The 14,489-nt window shown below is 33.8% G+C and overlaps 3 protein-coding genes across 4 annotated transcripts; 2 read left to right on the top strand and 1 right to left on the bottom strand.

Moving 5' to 3' along the window:
• The first annotated feature begins 3,017 nt into the window (after window positions 1-3,017).
• LOC108322337 (pectinesterase) lies at window positions 3,018-5,920 on the top strand. The gene is made up of 2 exons (XM_017554402.2): window positions 3,018-4,174; window positions 5,017-5,920. Exons 1-2 carry the CDS (start codon window positions 3,127-3,129, stop codon window positions 5,706-5,708), a joined length of 1,740 nt encoding a protein of 579 aa, XP_017409891.1. The 5' UTR covers window positions 3,018-3,126; the 3' UTR covers window positions 5,709-5,920.
• Window positions 5,921-6,058: 138 nt separating this feature from the next.
• Window positions 6,059-9,711, bottom strand: LOC108322338 (uncharacterized). Of its 2 annotated transcripts, XM_052876347.1 has the most exons (5): window positions 8,782-9,711; window positions 7,762-8,233; window positions 7,584-7,665; window positions 6,576-6,662; window positions 6,181-6,293 (listed from the first exon to the last, which is right to left on the bottom strand). In XM_052876347.1, exons 1-4 carry the CDS (start codon window positions 9,209-9,211, stop codon window positions 6,624-6,626), a joined length of 1,023 nt encoding a protein of 340 aa, XP_052732307.1. In that variant the 5' UTR covers window positions 9,212-9,711; the 3' UTR covers window positions 6,181-6,293; window positions 6,576-6,623. The 2 variants fall into 2 exon arrangements, with proteins under 2 accessions (XP_017409892.1, XP_052732307.1); XM_017554403.2 differs by lacking the exon at window positions 6,576-6,662 and having other exon boundaries at window positions 6,059-6,293; window positions 8,782-9,693.
• A 1,411-nt stretch (window positions 9,712-11,122) lies between these two features.
• Window positions 11,123-11,983, top strand: LOC108322281 (uncharacterized). Its single transcript, XM_017554306.2, has 3 exons — window positions 11,123-11,329; window positions 11,422-11,546; window positions 11,628-11,983. Exons 1-3 carry the CDS (start codon window positions 11,159-11,161, stop codon window positions 11,773-11,775), a joined length of 444 nt encoding a protein of 147 aa, XP_017409795.1. The 5' UTR covers window positions 11,123-11,158; the 3' UTR covers window positions 11,776-11,983.
• The last annotated feature ends 2,506 nt before the right edge of the window (window positions 11,984-14,489 follow it).

The raw sequence follows: 14,489 nt of genomic DNA, 5'->3' as shown, positions 1-14,489 counted from the left end.
AGTTTGTTCGCTCATTGGTTATACAAGTCTTGCAATACACATTACACAAGTTTTGTGCACACATTGATTACACAAGTCTAACAATACACATTATATGAATGTGTCTGTATATTGATTGAACAAGTCTAGTATTACATGTTAGACAAATCCATCAATTTATTGGTTAGATGAGTCTAACAATACACATATCAGACGAGTCTTTTCGTATATTGATTAAAAGAATATAACAAAAAAATTACGTGAGTCTAACAATACATATTAAACGAAATTGTCCATATAGTAAGACAAGTATAACAAAAAATAGTAGACAAGTCATTTTACGCATTGATTAGACAAATATAACAAAAATTATTAAACAACTTTAGGAATACATTGATTACATGAGTAAAGCAAAAAAAAATAGACAAGCCTCCTATGTGTTAATTAGACGAGTCTAGTCATACATATTAAACAAGTCTAGTACCGATTAGACAAGTCATTCATATATTGATTGGACAACTCTTGCAATATACATTAGACAAACATTTCCAAACACAAATTAAACAAGTTTATTAATACATATTAAATAAGTATGTTCATTCATTGATTAGATGATATTACAATACATATTAGACGAGACTATTAATAATTAATTAGATGAATATAAAGAAAAACATAAGACAAATTTAACAATACACATTAGACAAGTCAGTTTATATACTAATTAGATCAATACAGCAAAAGACATTGTATGTCATTTATACATTTATTATAAAAGTCTAGGAATAAATATTAGAAAAAATAAATTATATAAAAAGTATTAACTATTTTTTGTACTAATTTTTTTCATTTTTAAATCTATCTTTTTAGAAATATATATTTTACTCTTATTTCTTAAAATAATATTATTTAAAACATTGTACTTAATAATTCATTTCAAATGTTTAAAATATTTATTTCTAAATATTTTTATATTTTTAGAGAATCTATTTTGTTTTTACAAATATTTTATTCTTTGTATTTTTATAATGTTTGTTGTTTATATTTTCATAAATATATTGACTTTCTGTATTGATTCTATTTAAAACTTAGTTATAATTTTAAAAATATTTATTATTTATGTTTTTAACCTCTAAATTTATTTTAATAAACAACAACAACGCACGAGTTTAAAATTAATTTATGCTTAAAAAACAAACTTAATTATTAGTTTTATCTCAATTAAATATTTTAATTTATTTTATATTCAATTTGATCTTTTACTTTTAAAAGTTTTCGGTATAATTATTTTTTTGTTGTTATTATTTTACAAGTGGGTGAGCTTGTGTGTACTTTTTTAAAACAATGCTAAATAACACTAATTTAAAAAATTATTAAATTCATGTATGACCAATTTCTGTTCTATTTTTTCTAGACAGTTCAATTTAAAAGTAAGAAAATGATTTTTGAATTATGGAAACTAAAAATAATTTATTTTTAGATTATATTATTCGGAAGTCATTTTTAAAATATTTTTTAACTGTAAAATCTGAAAGTAAAAAAGGCTTTTTAATTATACAATCTAAAAATAAAAAGTGACTTATAAATTAAAAATGACTTATAAATTAAATAATCTAAAAATTATTTTTTTCTTGACCTCTTCCACTTTCGAAATTTAATTTATCTTTTAGATTATTCATTTTTTTTTCTAAAACAAGAGATAATTTTTAAATTGTGTAATCTAGTTTTTTTTCTTCTGAATTAGTCTAGAAGTAAGTAAATTTTTTATGTGGTGATCATAGTGTTAATATTTGGTAACCCACCTTTTTGCGGATTTTCCTATGAAAAAAATGCAATATCTGGGAATTTATTTTCTGTGTATTTTGTTGTGGATAAAAACTCACAGGTAATATTTTAATATATTTATGTTTGTTTGGATTTAACGATTTACTGTGTATTTTCAAATCTGCTCACAATTTTTCCCATGAAAATTAAAAAGGTGTTATTTAAAAGATTGTTTTTTCAATTAATTACAATGATCTCATTAAATTAATTGCATTTAAAAAGTTTATCATGTTCAGTTATACACAGAAGAAAACAGCTCTAATACAATTTGAAGTTAAGATATTTATCAGTAAAAATAATACATTATAATTTTAGTTTTTTATAATATATTATTTAATAGTATTTATCATTATTCAAGAATAAAATAATATATACTCAGATATAATATATCAACTAATGAAATTACGTGCGGGTTTAAATTTTGCAGGAAAACTTACCTTCGAAAATTAAATTTGAAGTAAAAGATTGTTGTTTGTTTTCACGAGATATATTTAACAAAAATTTCTTGCAGATTTCACACAATTTATAATCTAGGAACAAATTCTGTAGGGATTAAAGTTCACAAAAATTATATTTCAAAAAACAAAAATACTGATATTCTTATACTACCATCACATTCTTACACCAACACGTATTCAGGTTCATGATATGTTGAAGCCTCCAGCACAGAAAAAACAGTATATGATGGTTTTAGATTAGAAGTATGACAGAAAGGCCTTGCACATATATAGTTCTTGTTAATCATAGTTAAATAACAGAAGCAGCAAAACATTTAATAAGTTGAATGCTAGCCTTTTGGTTCCTCTAACTCAAACTTTTGCCCTTTTGTCCTTTACATAACACTAAGTCACAAGTTTGCCTCTGACTTGGCTCATCTAAACAGAGCAAAAGATGGACATCAAACACAAACCTTAAATTTGATTTGTTTTGATGAATGAAACTTGAATGTAATACAGTTTTTAGAAACTAAGCATAAGTAACACATTTGCTAACTGTCATGATAGTTAATACTGCATGTTACCACTTTGGCTGAGAAAACACGTTTTTCAAATTTGCGAATTATTGGGGGGATGAAGACAAAAGAGGCTCAAGAACTTGAATTTATGCAGTAGAAATTTATTTTGAGAACCCCACAGGTCACGCCAAAGCAAATTAGGACCACCTAGCATTAACTTCTATACTGTTCTGTCATGTGCAAGCTTCTCCAAGAGGCCACACAAACTCCCTATCCTATAATTTCTCCGCCTCTCCAAAACAAAACACAACAATTATTATCTGTTTCGTTACTTTCCTTTCCTCATAGTAAGTTGGAAACTGGGATCCATGACCAACCGAATAAAAACAGCTCTTCCCGCTATTTCGGATGCCCTCACCAAGACCAAGACCAAAATCTTGTTGGCTCTCGCTGCCACTCTTCTTGTCGCCCTCGCCGTCGTCGCCGGAGTCAGCTCTCGCAAGAACTCCGGCGACAATGCCTCCTTCTCCAGTTCGTCGCACGCCATCATCAAAAGCGCATGCAGCAGCACCTTGTACCCGGAGTTGTGCTTCTCAAGCATAGCCTCTGAACCCGGCTTGGCCGACAAAGTTTCCAGCCACAAGAACGTGATAGAGCAGTCGCTGAACATAACCGCTGGAATCGTTGAGCGGAATTACTTTACCGTGAAGAAGCTCTTGAACGTAAAGAGCCTGACCAAGAGGCAGAAAACGGCCCTCCACGATTGCTTGGAAACCATTGACGAGACCTTGGACGAGCTCCACAAGGCCATAGATGAATTCAAAGACTACCCCTCCAAGAAGCCTCTCTCGCACCACGCCGAGGATCTCAAAACTCTCATCAGTTCGGCCATAACCAACCATGAGACTTGCCTCGACGGGTTCTCTCACGACCAGGCCGATAAAAGACTGAGGAAGCATTTCCAGGCAGGCCAGGTGCACGCCGAGCACTTGTGCAGCAACGCATTGGCCATGACAAAGAACCTCACTGACACCGACATGGCCATGGCCATGCACAACGACGACAAAAACGAGCACAGGAAAACCATGGAGGACCCCCATGAAATCGTGTGGCCCCACTGGATTTCCGCCGCCGACCGCCGCCTTCTGCAGTCGGGTACGGTCAGTCCTAACGTGGTAGTGGCCGCGGACGGCAGCGGGAACTTCAGGACGGTGTCGGCAGCGGTGGCTGCGGCTCCTGAGAGTGGTAGCAAGAGATACGTGATCAGGATCAAAGCAGGTGTGTACAGAGAGAACGTGGATGTGCCGAAGAAGAAGACTAACATAATGTTCCTTGGGGATGGCAGGACCAACACCATCATCACAGCTAGTAGAAACGTGGTAGACGGCAGCACCACCTTCAATTCTGCCACAGTTGGTCAGTTCCTTAATTACTCTTCTTTCTTTTAGTTCCCGCTTCTCTAACATGCTAAATTCATCCACATTAAGATGTCAAAGACAAAAGCTACATGCTTCAACTCTGCTTCAGTGCTTACCTTCAGACACTATTATTATTATTATCCAAATCGCTCTATTTTTTTTTCTCGGATACTAACATATCCCAATGTCCTTTCAATCATATTGTGCTTGGTCCCCCAACGACTGCTTAACTTTGTTTTGAACATTGCTAAACTAATGATTATTGTAACGATACTTTCTATTCAAAAGCTAAAGGTGTCTCTTTCGTTCTCTTTGTAAACAGTAGCTATATCACGTTCGTATTTATGTCATTTAAAGGAAATGAGTGTGATTAATGGAGAAAGGAAAATTAAAAGAAAAAAAATTGAAAGATATTGTGGATAAGTTTGTCAGAAGATGATACAGTTTCCAACGTACCACGACAGAAATAAACAGGCTGTCCCACCAATAAAGCATAGATCTTGAAAGTGAGAAAGATGGAGTCGGTCTTCTCTGTCTTGCACTGCATCATTATTACTCAGCTAATTTAGGTGTGACTTTAAAGTTTTACAATCGTTGACTATACCTCCAACAATGACAACCATAATTTTGAAAACAGCCGTTTGAGAAAAGTAGACATTGTGACTAGTCTCTTCACTTGATTCAATTTTACAAAAACAATTACATGATGACCTGAATTTAACCATTATTTTTTGAAGAAAAACGTACCTTCTTTTGATTGAATTTTAAAATTCAACTTAAAATACTTGCACTATAAATGAACAGAGATATTTAACAAGTGGTTTTGGTTTGCAAGTGCAGCCGTGGTGGGTGAAAGATTCTTGGCAAGAGACATCACCTTTCAAAACACAGCTGGTCCCTCAAAGCACCAAGCGGTTGCCCTCAGAGTTGGTGCTGACCTCTCAGCATTCTACAGGTGCGACTTTCTTGCATACCAAGACACCCTTTACGTCCACAGCAACCGCCAATTCTTTATCAGTTGCTACGTAGCAGGCACAGTCGACTTCATCTTCGGTAACTCTGCGGCTGTCATCCAGAACTCCGACATCCACGCTAGGCGTCCTAATCGTGGGCAGAAGAACATGGTCACCGCTCAGGGCCGCGTTGACCCCAACCAAAACACCGGCATTGTCATTCAGAAAAGCAGGATTGGTGCAACCAAAGACTTGGAATCTGTCAAGAGCAGCTTCCCCACGTTTCTCGGGAGGCCATGGAAGGAGTACTCTCGTACTGTCATCATGCAGTCAACCATAAGTGACGTCATTGACCCTGCTGGGTGGCACGAGTGGACTGGGAACTTTGCTTTGAACACGTTGTTCTACGGGGAGTATCAGAACACTGGGCCTGGTGCTGCAACCTCAAAGAGGGTCACTTGGAAAGGGTTTAAGGTCATCACCAGTGCTGCTGAGGCTCAGCGCTTCACTCCTGCCAATTTCATTGCAGGTTCAAGCTGGTTGCCCTCTACTGGCTTCCCATTCTCTCTTGGCCTCTAGTTTTTCATCTCTGTCCCCTTCACTTTCTGTCCTCTTTTACCTTCTATTCACTCTTTCTTGTTCCATTGTCACCTCCTAAATATAGTTGTTTCAATTGAGGACAGGTCAGACAGATGAAAATAATGAGGGAGTGCGTTCTCAATCAACTCAAGCTTCCCTCTCCTATGCTTGTATTAATTTGTAGTAATTGTGCGTTGGATTTTGAATTAGTACCCGAGTCTCCTTTCTATTTATCATTAAATGCAACACTATTCCGAGTAGCCATTGAAGACGAGGAAAATATTTAGTAAAACGATAGGGAAACAAATATTTTCAGGAGTAAACTCCATGCAAGGACAAGGGATCAATGTTATATTATGTTTAGTGATGATTGTTATTGCAGGGGAAGCAACCACATGAATTGTGGCCTAAGACTTGAGGGTTACACTGGTTCTTAATCTTTTGTGCTTGTTCAACGGTCTTCTTGATTTGCTCCAGGTGCTGCTGTCTGGCTGCTGCTTTCCACTCCTCAGCTTTTCTGTGAACCACTGCGATCTTCTTCATCAACTTCTCTTCCAAGGATGATCTCATCTTTTGAATTTTTACCTAAACAATTGTTTCAACAACATTCCTTAGTTTCGTTGCTTCTTAACCTTGTTTGAATTTAAGAAATTGCTAGGTAATGTGTACATTATATTTCATACACGTTAAAGTATAACACACCACCCTACACTTTTAATACTGAATTAATTGAACAAGAAACCTGAGAACTATTTAGCCTTTATAAATGAGTTGAATAGTGCTACTTTTACAACCGTCACTTTTGGTGACTCAAACTCACTCCCATAAATCGTTACACAATAATGAAGAGAACCAAAAGTGGCCGACCTTGAGAAAGAGTGTGCTGTTTTGAAGCGGATAAAAAGAAGCCATATATTATTCTGTTTCCCCCTCCCACATTCCTCGCAAGATATACTACAAGTCAATCACACTGTAGCCTTTAGTCTGTCCAAACAAATCATCGACATGTTCTAAAAAGTAATATAATATTCATATCCGTTTTATATTCAAGTTGAACAGCAATGAAGAGAATATATCAAGGGCAGCAGCTACGACTATAACTCGCCAAATCAACTCATAAGCTCCAAGTTCCTCACGAATTTCTAAACAAAAATCGCATTTTCTCCCTAATATTATATTAGGAACAGGATGACTTATGGGATTATAGTTCACTTTACCAAAGAGGGAAGCACGAATACGGATATTCATTGCATTAAGGAAGTGTGGAGTGGTCAACAAAACAATAGAGAATGAAGTCCTTAAACGGGGGCTGAATCGAGGAGGAAGGCAAACTGTACGCATGGCAAAACACTTTGGAATGTAATAAAAAGTTCTAACCAGCAGATGCCAACTAGTATGTACAGTATTTTATCAAATGAATCATTTTGGGTTATTATTATGGACATATAAATGGTCAACATCTTGCTGCATGCCAAAAACAAAAAAAAAATTAGGAAGGATGTTTTGTACATGCCTATAAGCTTACTACTTACTATTATTTCAGATGAAAAAACATGAACAAGAAAATGGAGTAGCCGATAGGCCAATGCAGGAAAAATCAGTTTTTCATGTTAAATTAATCAAAACAACGTTAAGTACAAAGAATTTCCTGATTTGATAAATTGCAGCCATGACTTGTGCTGAAAGCCTGAAACTATTTTATTTTAGGAGAATAAGAAACTTGAGCTTAAATGATTTGGTCAATTGTACCCGGTGAAGAGTTGCAGAATAACTTTGTTTGGAAAACTATTACTGATGGTTTCCACACGCATTGTTGTTGAATGCAGACCACTATAACTAATCATAATTCATCAGAAAATATCAGCAATTAAGTACCTCAAGCTTCCTTGATTGTGCTTCTGCTTTAGCACTATGGAGGTCTAACCAAGCTTGAATTTTGGCTTCTTCTCTCTGATACCTGCCGCACATACTAAAATTTAGTCCTTCTCAACAGGCATACAATATACAACATCAGATGAAATTACAATAGCTGACTACTACAACGTTTATTTACCTGAGACAAAACTTGGTCTTTTCCTCTTGTTCCCACGTAGCAACCCTGCAGTCTGAATCAGCTTTCTGGCTAGCATTATGTCTCAAGCTCTTTGACATTTCCTTTTCCTCCTCTTCTCTTGAGCTCCAGTGTGATGTTACCGAATTATACGGTGTTCCTACTTGCAATTTGGCAAAATGACACTCCTCCAGCCGAATCAGGTCAATGGTGCAGGTTTTGTTATTGTGGTTTGCGGAGGACAATGGTCCCGACTTACTTGCAGGAGTGTTATGGCGAGCAGGAGATGAACTCTTGAATGGGGTGTGGCATCTTGAAGCTGTGCAACTTCCAAGAGGCGTCATCTCCGTCCCAGCATCCTTACGAACCACTTCCACTGCCTCCCCAGCTGGTTCTCCAAACAAAAACCCTTCTCCAGTTGGCTCTGAATATTGCAAATTAGGGAAAATGGGCACAGTGCTGTCTGTGAACTCACCTGCATTGCAAACGAAATTTCACTGTTTGTCAAGGAGTTATTTAATTTATAAACTTTAACTCAATCATATCATTTAATTGCAAAAGGATGAGATTTTTTATCAATATGTTTGTAGTGAGAGTATCAGCTTCTTTGGAAGTTGCAAGTGTAGACTGCAGTTACAATCATTCTTTACAGTAATAGCTCCTAGCTTAGTAAATTGATTTGCAGCCACAAAACCCAACTAGTCTAAGATCTATTAAAGACCCAAAAAAAATAGAGTCTTTTAACCTATATTTGGATCATTTCAAAATTCAAAAATTGATAGAGAAAATAACATTTGAAAGGAAATGTCGACAAATCCTATCAGCATTGGTAGCATTAAGAAAAAACATGAATGTAATTTCAAATTAAAGTCATTCTAAAACAAGTTTTATACAAGATTATTATTGTAGAATGCGGATAAGCAGAAGTTTGAGAGTTGTAAAGAGAAAGGAGAAGAGAGACAGGATGATAATGATGAGCATAAAAGCAAGGGGAAAGTTGAGAAGTAAGGATGCTTATAGCACCTTTTAGCACAGTGTGCGTGGAACAAGAGATCCCATTAGAAGCATGGGCTGTGTCATGGTGGTCCAAAGACACACAGCCTTGAAAGTTGCCAGAGTCAGGGTGCACCTTTATGTTAGAAGGCTCAGAGAGCTTTATAGTGTGAGGTGGGGAGTGGTGGGAGCTGATGAGCCATTTCTCTGCATCGTCCCATTTGGAAGGGAAGCTCTTTCTTGAAAATTTGCCAACACTGTTGAAGCTGAAAATGGGTCTGCTAGGGGTAGAGGGAGCCTCTAGTCTCCTGTGTGTGATAGAGCTGCTTCCATCTCTGTTGGCTGAAACCTCTCTGCTATCCGAGTTACCGTTGTTTGGCATTGGAAAGGAGTTAACAAACTCAGTTTGAGCTTGCAGATTAAGTGGAGTTGTGTGTGGTGCTGCTTGTACCATTACCATACAAATTCATACCATGTTGTATATAAATATTTTTAGTTGGTCTGAGGCATAAGATAAGAGTGGGGTCTGTATTAAGCTGAGCTTATTGGGGTAACTGAGTGGAGAAAATGGGAGTGTGGCTACTAGTCTAGTGGCACTAGTGCCTAAGCCTATATATTGTGTGTTGTCTGAGCTTTGGTTTTGCCATAAATAAAACAGTGGGACATGAGAAAGTAAGTGGATAGTCAGATAGAGTAACAGAACAGGAGCAGCACGCTGAACTGAATAAGGAAAAGGCACTGTTGAGTTGACTGGATGGATCGGAAGGGTGTTGAAGATGATGAAATAGTGCTACTGCTGCTCACCCACTGCTTCATCAAAAGAAGAGGGAGCTTCGGGACCTGCATACCAAATCCTTTTACCAACAAACAACATCAGAATTGGCCTCTGTCATGCACTGTTACCTCACTCAGCTTGCACGGTTTACTTTCCCTAATGCTACATCAAATTCAACCCACCAACAAAATTACCCTTACAAGCATTATTATGACCTGTTTCATACTCAAAGAAAAAAAGTGAAATATAAATATGAAAGTGATATAACCTGACAGAATGATTCTATTCAGTTGAGGTATTTCATTCAATGTCTATTTGATGTTATTAAGTATTATTGGCTATAATCTGATTTTTTATGTTTTAACACCCACTTACATTATTTTTATGGTGTGAATGTTAACGCAAGATACTTTTACTCCATGGAAGAAATTTTTAATATATTCGTATACAGGGATTGAATGGCATTGGTTACTTTGTTTGATAAAAACAAAGTGTTGGGTCTTATCAAGAATTAAAAGAATAATAACAACGTGATTTAGAGTTTTATATGAAAAATTGTCGTTAGAGTATTACAGTAGGTTAAGGTGACACATGTTGTAACTATGAATAGATAAAAACTATTTAAAGGAATGATACTTTATTTTCAAAATAAATTATTTAAAATATATTAATTTATTTTAATATATCAATATTAGTATATTTTGAAATTTTGGTAAAAAAATTAAAAAATAAATTAATAGAGAATTTGGACTCTTGCATCCAGATTGTTGTGAAGTTCAGAAACCAACACAATTTATGTTTCCACAAAAAATTCTCTTTCAATTTGGTTGTTTTAATTAGTTTAAAAAAGAACTTTTATTTTTTCTTCAAATTTACATAATTCTCTATTTTGTTTTGAACATTAATTTTGACAAGACCCTGTTACAAACAAGTCATCAAGGAAATAACAATGAAGTTACGATCAACTACAAAAAAATATACTAGAAAATAAGAGAATACAGACAAAAGAAAACTAAAATAACAGTAAACAACTAAGATGAATAACCCCGGTGAATATAATAAAAGCAAGATCACAGCTTTAAACACAACGAAGTTAGAAAATGAATCAGTGAAGTCGTTTGATGTGACGTGACGTTGGTCCTCTGTAATTATACTTAGTGAAATCATGGTTGAAGATCGTAGCTTAAAGTTTTGAAAATTTCTTCATTAAAAGCATGATAACTTACTTGAAAGGCCATGTGGTCTTACAGTGATGTGTTGATATAAGAGATTATGTATATTATTGTGTGAAGTGAAGAACAAGAGATTGATTGATTTCATAGTGAAATGGTGAATGGACCAACCAACAAAACGATAAGCATGATGAAACCTGAACTGTGACTTGGAGTTCACCGGCAACGAAGGTAAGGCATAAGCCACTTTGGCCCTACATTACTATTTATATTACAACATTTTATCATGATAAGACACAGGCCTTCAATAATTCAACTTATAGCATTTTATAATAATATCATAACCAATGCTTTACCATTAATCAAAAACTAATTAATTAAAGGATGAGATCATTGCCTTACTATATAGGCAGGGCCTATCCCTCACCACTTTTATTCTTCTTCCCGGACAATCACATTCATGGCTGCTACCTCTGTTTCCTCAATTCAAATCCCAATTCACAGATATGGATCATTTCTCAACTGCCCAAACAAAAAGTTCATCTCCAAACCAAGCTATGTCCCACTCAAAAGGGCATCATCATCATCATCATCATCGGTAGTGAGGATCGCAGCATCCATGAAGAACAAGGTTTGATGTTTTTTGGGTTTGATGTTTCCCCTTGTCTTAGCAGAAGGAAACAGATGTTGTGCTAATTAATGTGTATTTAATTGGCTAAACAGGTTTACGAAGATCGTTCTGAGGGCATAGTGTGTTACCAAGATGAGCGAGGGGAAATCATTTGCGAAGGGTATGATGAAGGGCCCTGTTTTCAAAGAATTCCAGACCTCACCAACAATCATCCAAGGTATACCCAATAATTAAAAATCACACCTTTTCTTGCTCCAGTTTTTCCTACTTCTAATACTCATATCCATGGCTTCACCAGAGAGAGAGAGGCTCAAATCACCAATCTTCTTCTTCGACAGAGTTGGCTTCAGATAGTGAAAGGAGAGAAGAACTCCAACGATGGCGCTGTTGAAGAAGGACGTGTCAGAAAGGACTTTAACTGTAATGGTTTTAACTCACTGTGCTAATTCATTACCTTATTCGATCTCATCTTTTCAGACTCGGAGATCTTAGCAGCATATATATATATGTATATCTATATATAGACTGTGTATGTATGAAAAAGGCATGAACTTGACAAAGGAAAAGGATGTTAGCAACATGTGCAGAGGGTTTTGTTCCTCTTGCCACTCGTAACTTTTAAGGCTTCATAATGGGAATGCCACCTTTGCTTAATTGCACCTCCTTTTCGCTTAGATTATTAGTTCATATTTTGTCTGTGTCCTTGTATTATAAAAGAACAACTTCGCTGTCTGATGATAAAGACAATTTGTGAAAAACAGAAGAAGCCATGTTTGATGCTCTGCTAGCTACTAATTAAATAAAACACACTTTCACTTTGCTCCCCGTGTTCACTTATCTTCGATGAAAGTCAAGATAGATGTTGGTCGATGATGAGGAGAGTTTGAATCATTTGCTTGCATGGAAGAACTACCAAAACGGTGGATTCTTAATTGGAGTTCGGGATTTTTTGTTTGCATTTATGACTAGGTTTATTAAGTTTTATTCATAAAAATTATTTTAACTCGTTTAATTTTGTTCAAGTATTTAAAATTTCACCCACTTACTTATTTAAAATCCGGCCTGATAGCCTATTTAAACTAATCAGACTAAAAAATGTCTTAATATAAAACAATTTTTCTAATGATAATAATTTACAATCTTAATTTTTTCACGTGAATTTTATTTACAAAGTCTAACTTTACACTTTCGATGGTGTGTAGATTTTATTCATGTTTATATTTTTTTTTCGTTGCTTTTTACATTTAAACATCAAAAGTAAATAAATAAAAAGTGAAAATAACAAATCATATATATATTATATGATATTAGATCTCTAATACATGGAACATTCCATTAAGAGTTACACTGTTAATAATCAAGATAAGTTAAATAAGATTACATAAATACCTACATTACCCTTTAAACATTTTTAAAATAAATTTCTCTCTTATAAGAGATCAAAGTATATATATACAAACGCATATTTAATAATAGGAAACCAAACAACTACAAAATATTTTTTCTATTCTTTAGTCATTCCTATGGAGACCGTAATCTTGTAGCATGTTTATTCTTGTGTAACACAGTCAAAATTGATTGAAAAAACAATTACCCAAAATTTGAATAAGCTAAAGTTTTTTTTTAAATGCATGTGTATATATTAAAGCGTACACATCTTATTTTCACATCTCATCGATACTTTAATGGATATAATTTCATTTTACTCACTTAGTTAATATATAATTGAGTATCTAACTAATAACTCGTTCATTACTTCTTATGTTATAATAATATTAACATCTAAAATCACAAATAATTGACTCAAATTTTGAAAGAAACTTGATTTAAACTTATATATTTTTATTTATCACACTATATTTTCTACAAATCATATACTAGACAGTAAGAACTTCATTTGACTTTCACACATAGTATTTTATTCATTGTGATTCCTATATTAGTAGAGTCATGATATTTCCTTCTTCAGTCCTTAATTCAATACATAACCTAAATATCTCAACACAATATTCTCTCCATGAAAATAATGGTTTACAATTCTTAATGTGAAACTTATCACATAAATATAAATAATCACATTTAAAATTAATTAAAGCAATAAACAAACAAACAACAAAACAAAATTAAATATTTAGCTTGAGTGAAAATTGGTTCTTTTGAGTAAAAAGTATTATTGTTTGAGTGAAAATGTGATCGAAACAAGAGTTTAGTTGTAAATCTATTTTGCTTAAGCGAAAAATTCTTGTAAGAAAAAAAAAGATAATTTTTTACTCCATTTTCACTTGGAAAAAAATGGAACCAAGAGAAACTAATTTTATATTATATTTTTGTTTGACAAAAATATGCCATTTTAGCAAAAATCTACCGCTCGAGATAAAATATTAGAAAATCAAGTGGTATGATCAACTTATTTTTAAACTTTTACATAAAATCAATATAACAATTTGCATGTAACTCAAAAGATCATCATGACTTTAATTTGCTAAAAAAATCAATAGTCTCGTTCAACTCATAAATTAATATATTTCAAAGACCTTCAAGCTCAAATTTAACTGGAATTCAAACTCAAACCAACCAATTTTATTAACAACTTTCATTACTATTTCAACCTCAAATGATTCACAACATAACTCAATATTTTTCTATACCTTTTAAAACATCAAAATAAAAATTAAGATATCAAAATATCAAGATTTTATATCTTTACATATCCATGAATAACATCCTTCCATAAAATTCATATTAGTGTGACAAAGTCACATCCATCGATGCATGAAAACTTCTCAAAACTAACTAACAAAAAATAGACAACTAAACGTACTCTAAAACAAATTTTGGTTACATATATATGTTTTGTCCTTTACCATAATGTTTAAGGTAGGTTATAATTTAGAGGAATAAATTCTTCAAATAAAAAACAAATTATGAAGAATTTATCTAATTTATACAATTTTTATTCTTAATCAATTTACTAGATCCTTACAAGAGAAATTTAATATTGTACCATTTATATTCTTAAACAATTTACTAAATTCTTATCAAATACCCATAATATTAAAGATATCTGACATGAGAATTAAAGGGTGTTCAATAAGAGATAATACAATAAACCTAAATTTTGACTAAGATAGAGTCTAAATGACTTTAATACAAAATTAAG

The sequence above is a fragment of the Vigna angularis genome, chromosome 4 (assembly GCF_016808095.1).
Source record: "Vigna angularis cultivar LongXiaoDou No.4 chromosome 4, ASM1680809v1, whole genome shotgun sequence".
NCBI classification, from domain to species: Eukaryota; Viridiplantae; Streptophyta; class Magnoliopsida; order Fabales; family Fabaceae; genus Vigna; species Vigna angularis.
Note: the sequence above shows the minus strand (reverse complement) of the source record. Positions and strands in the feature narration are given on the sequence as shown.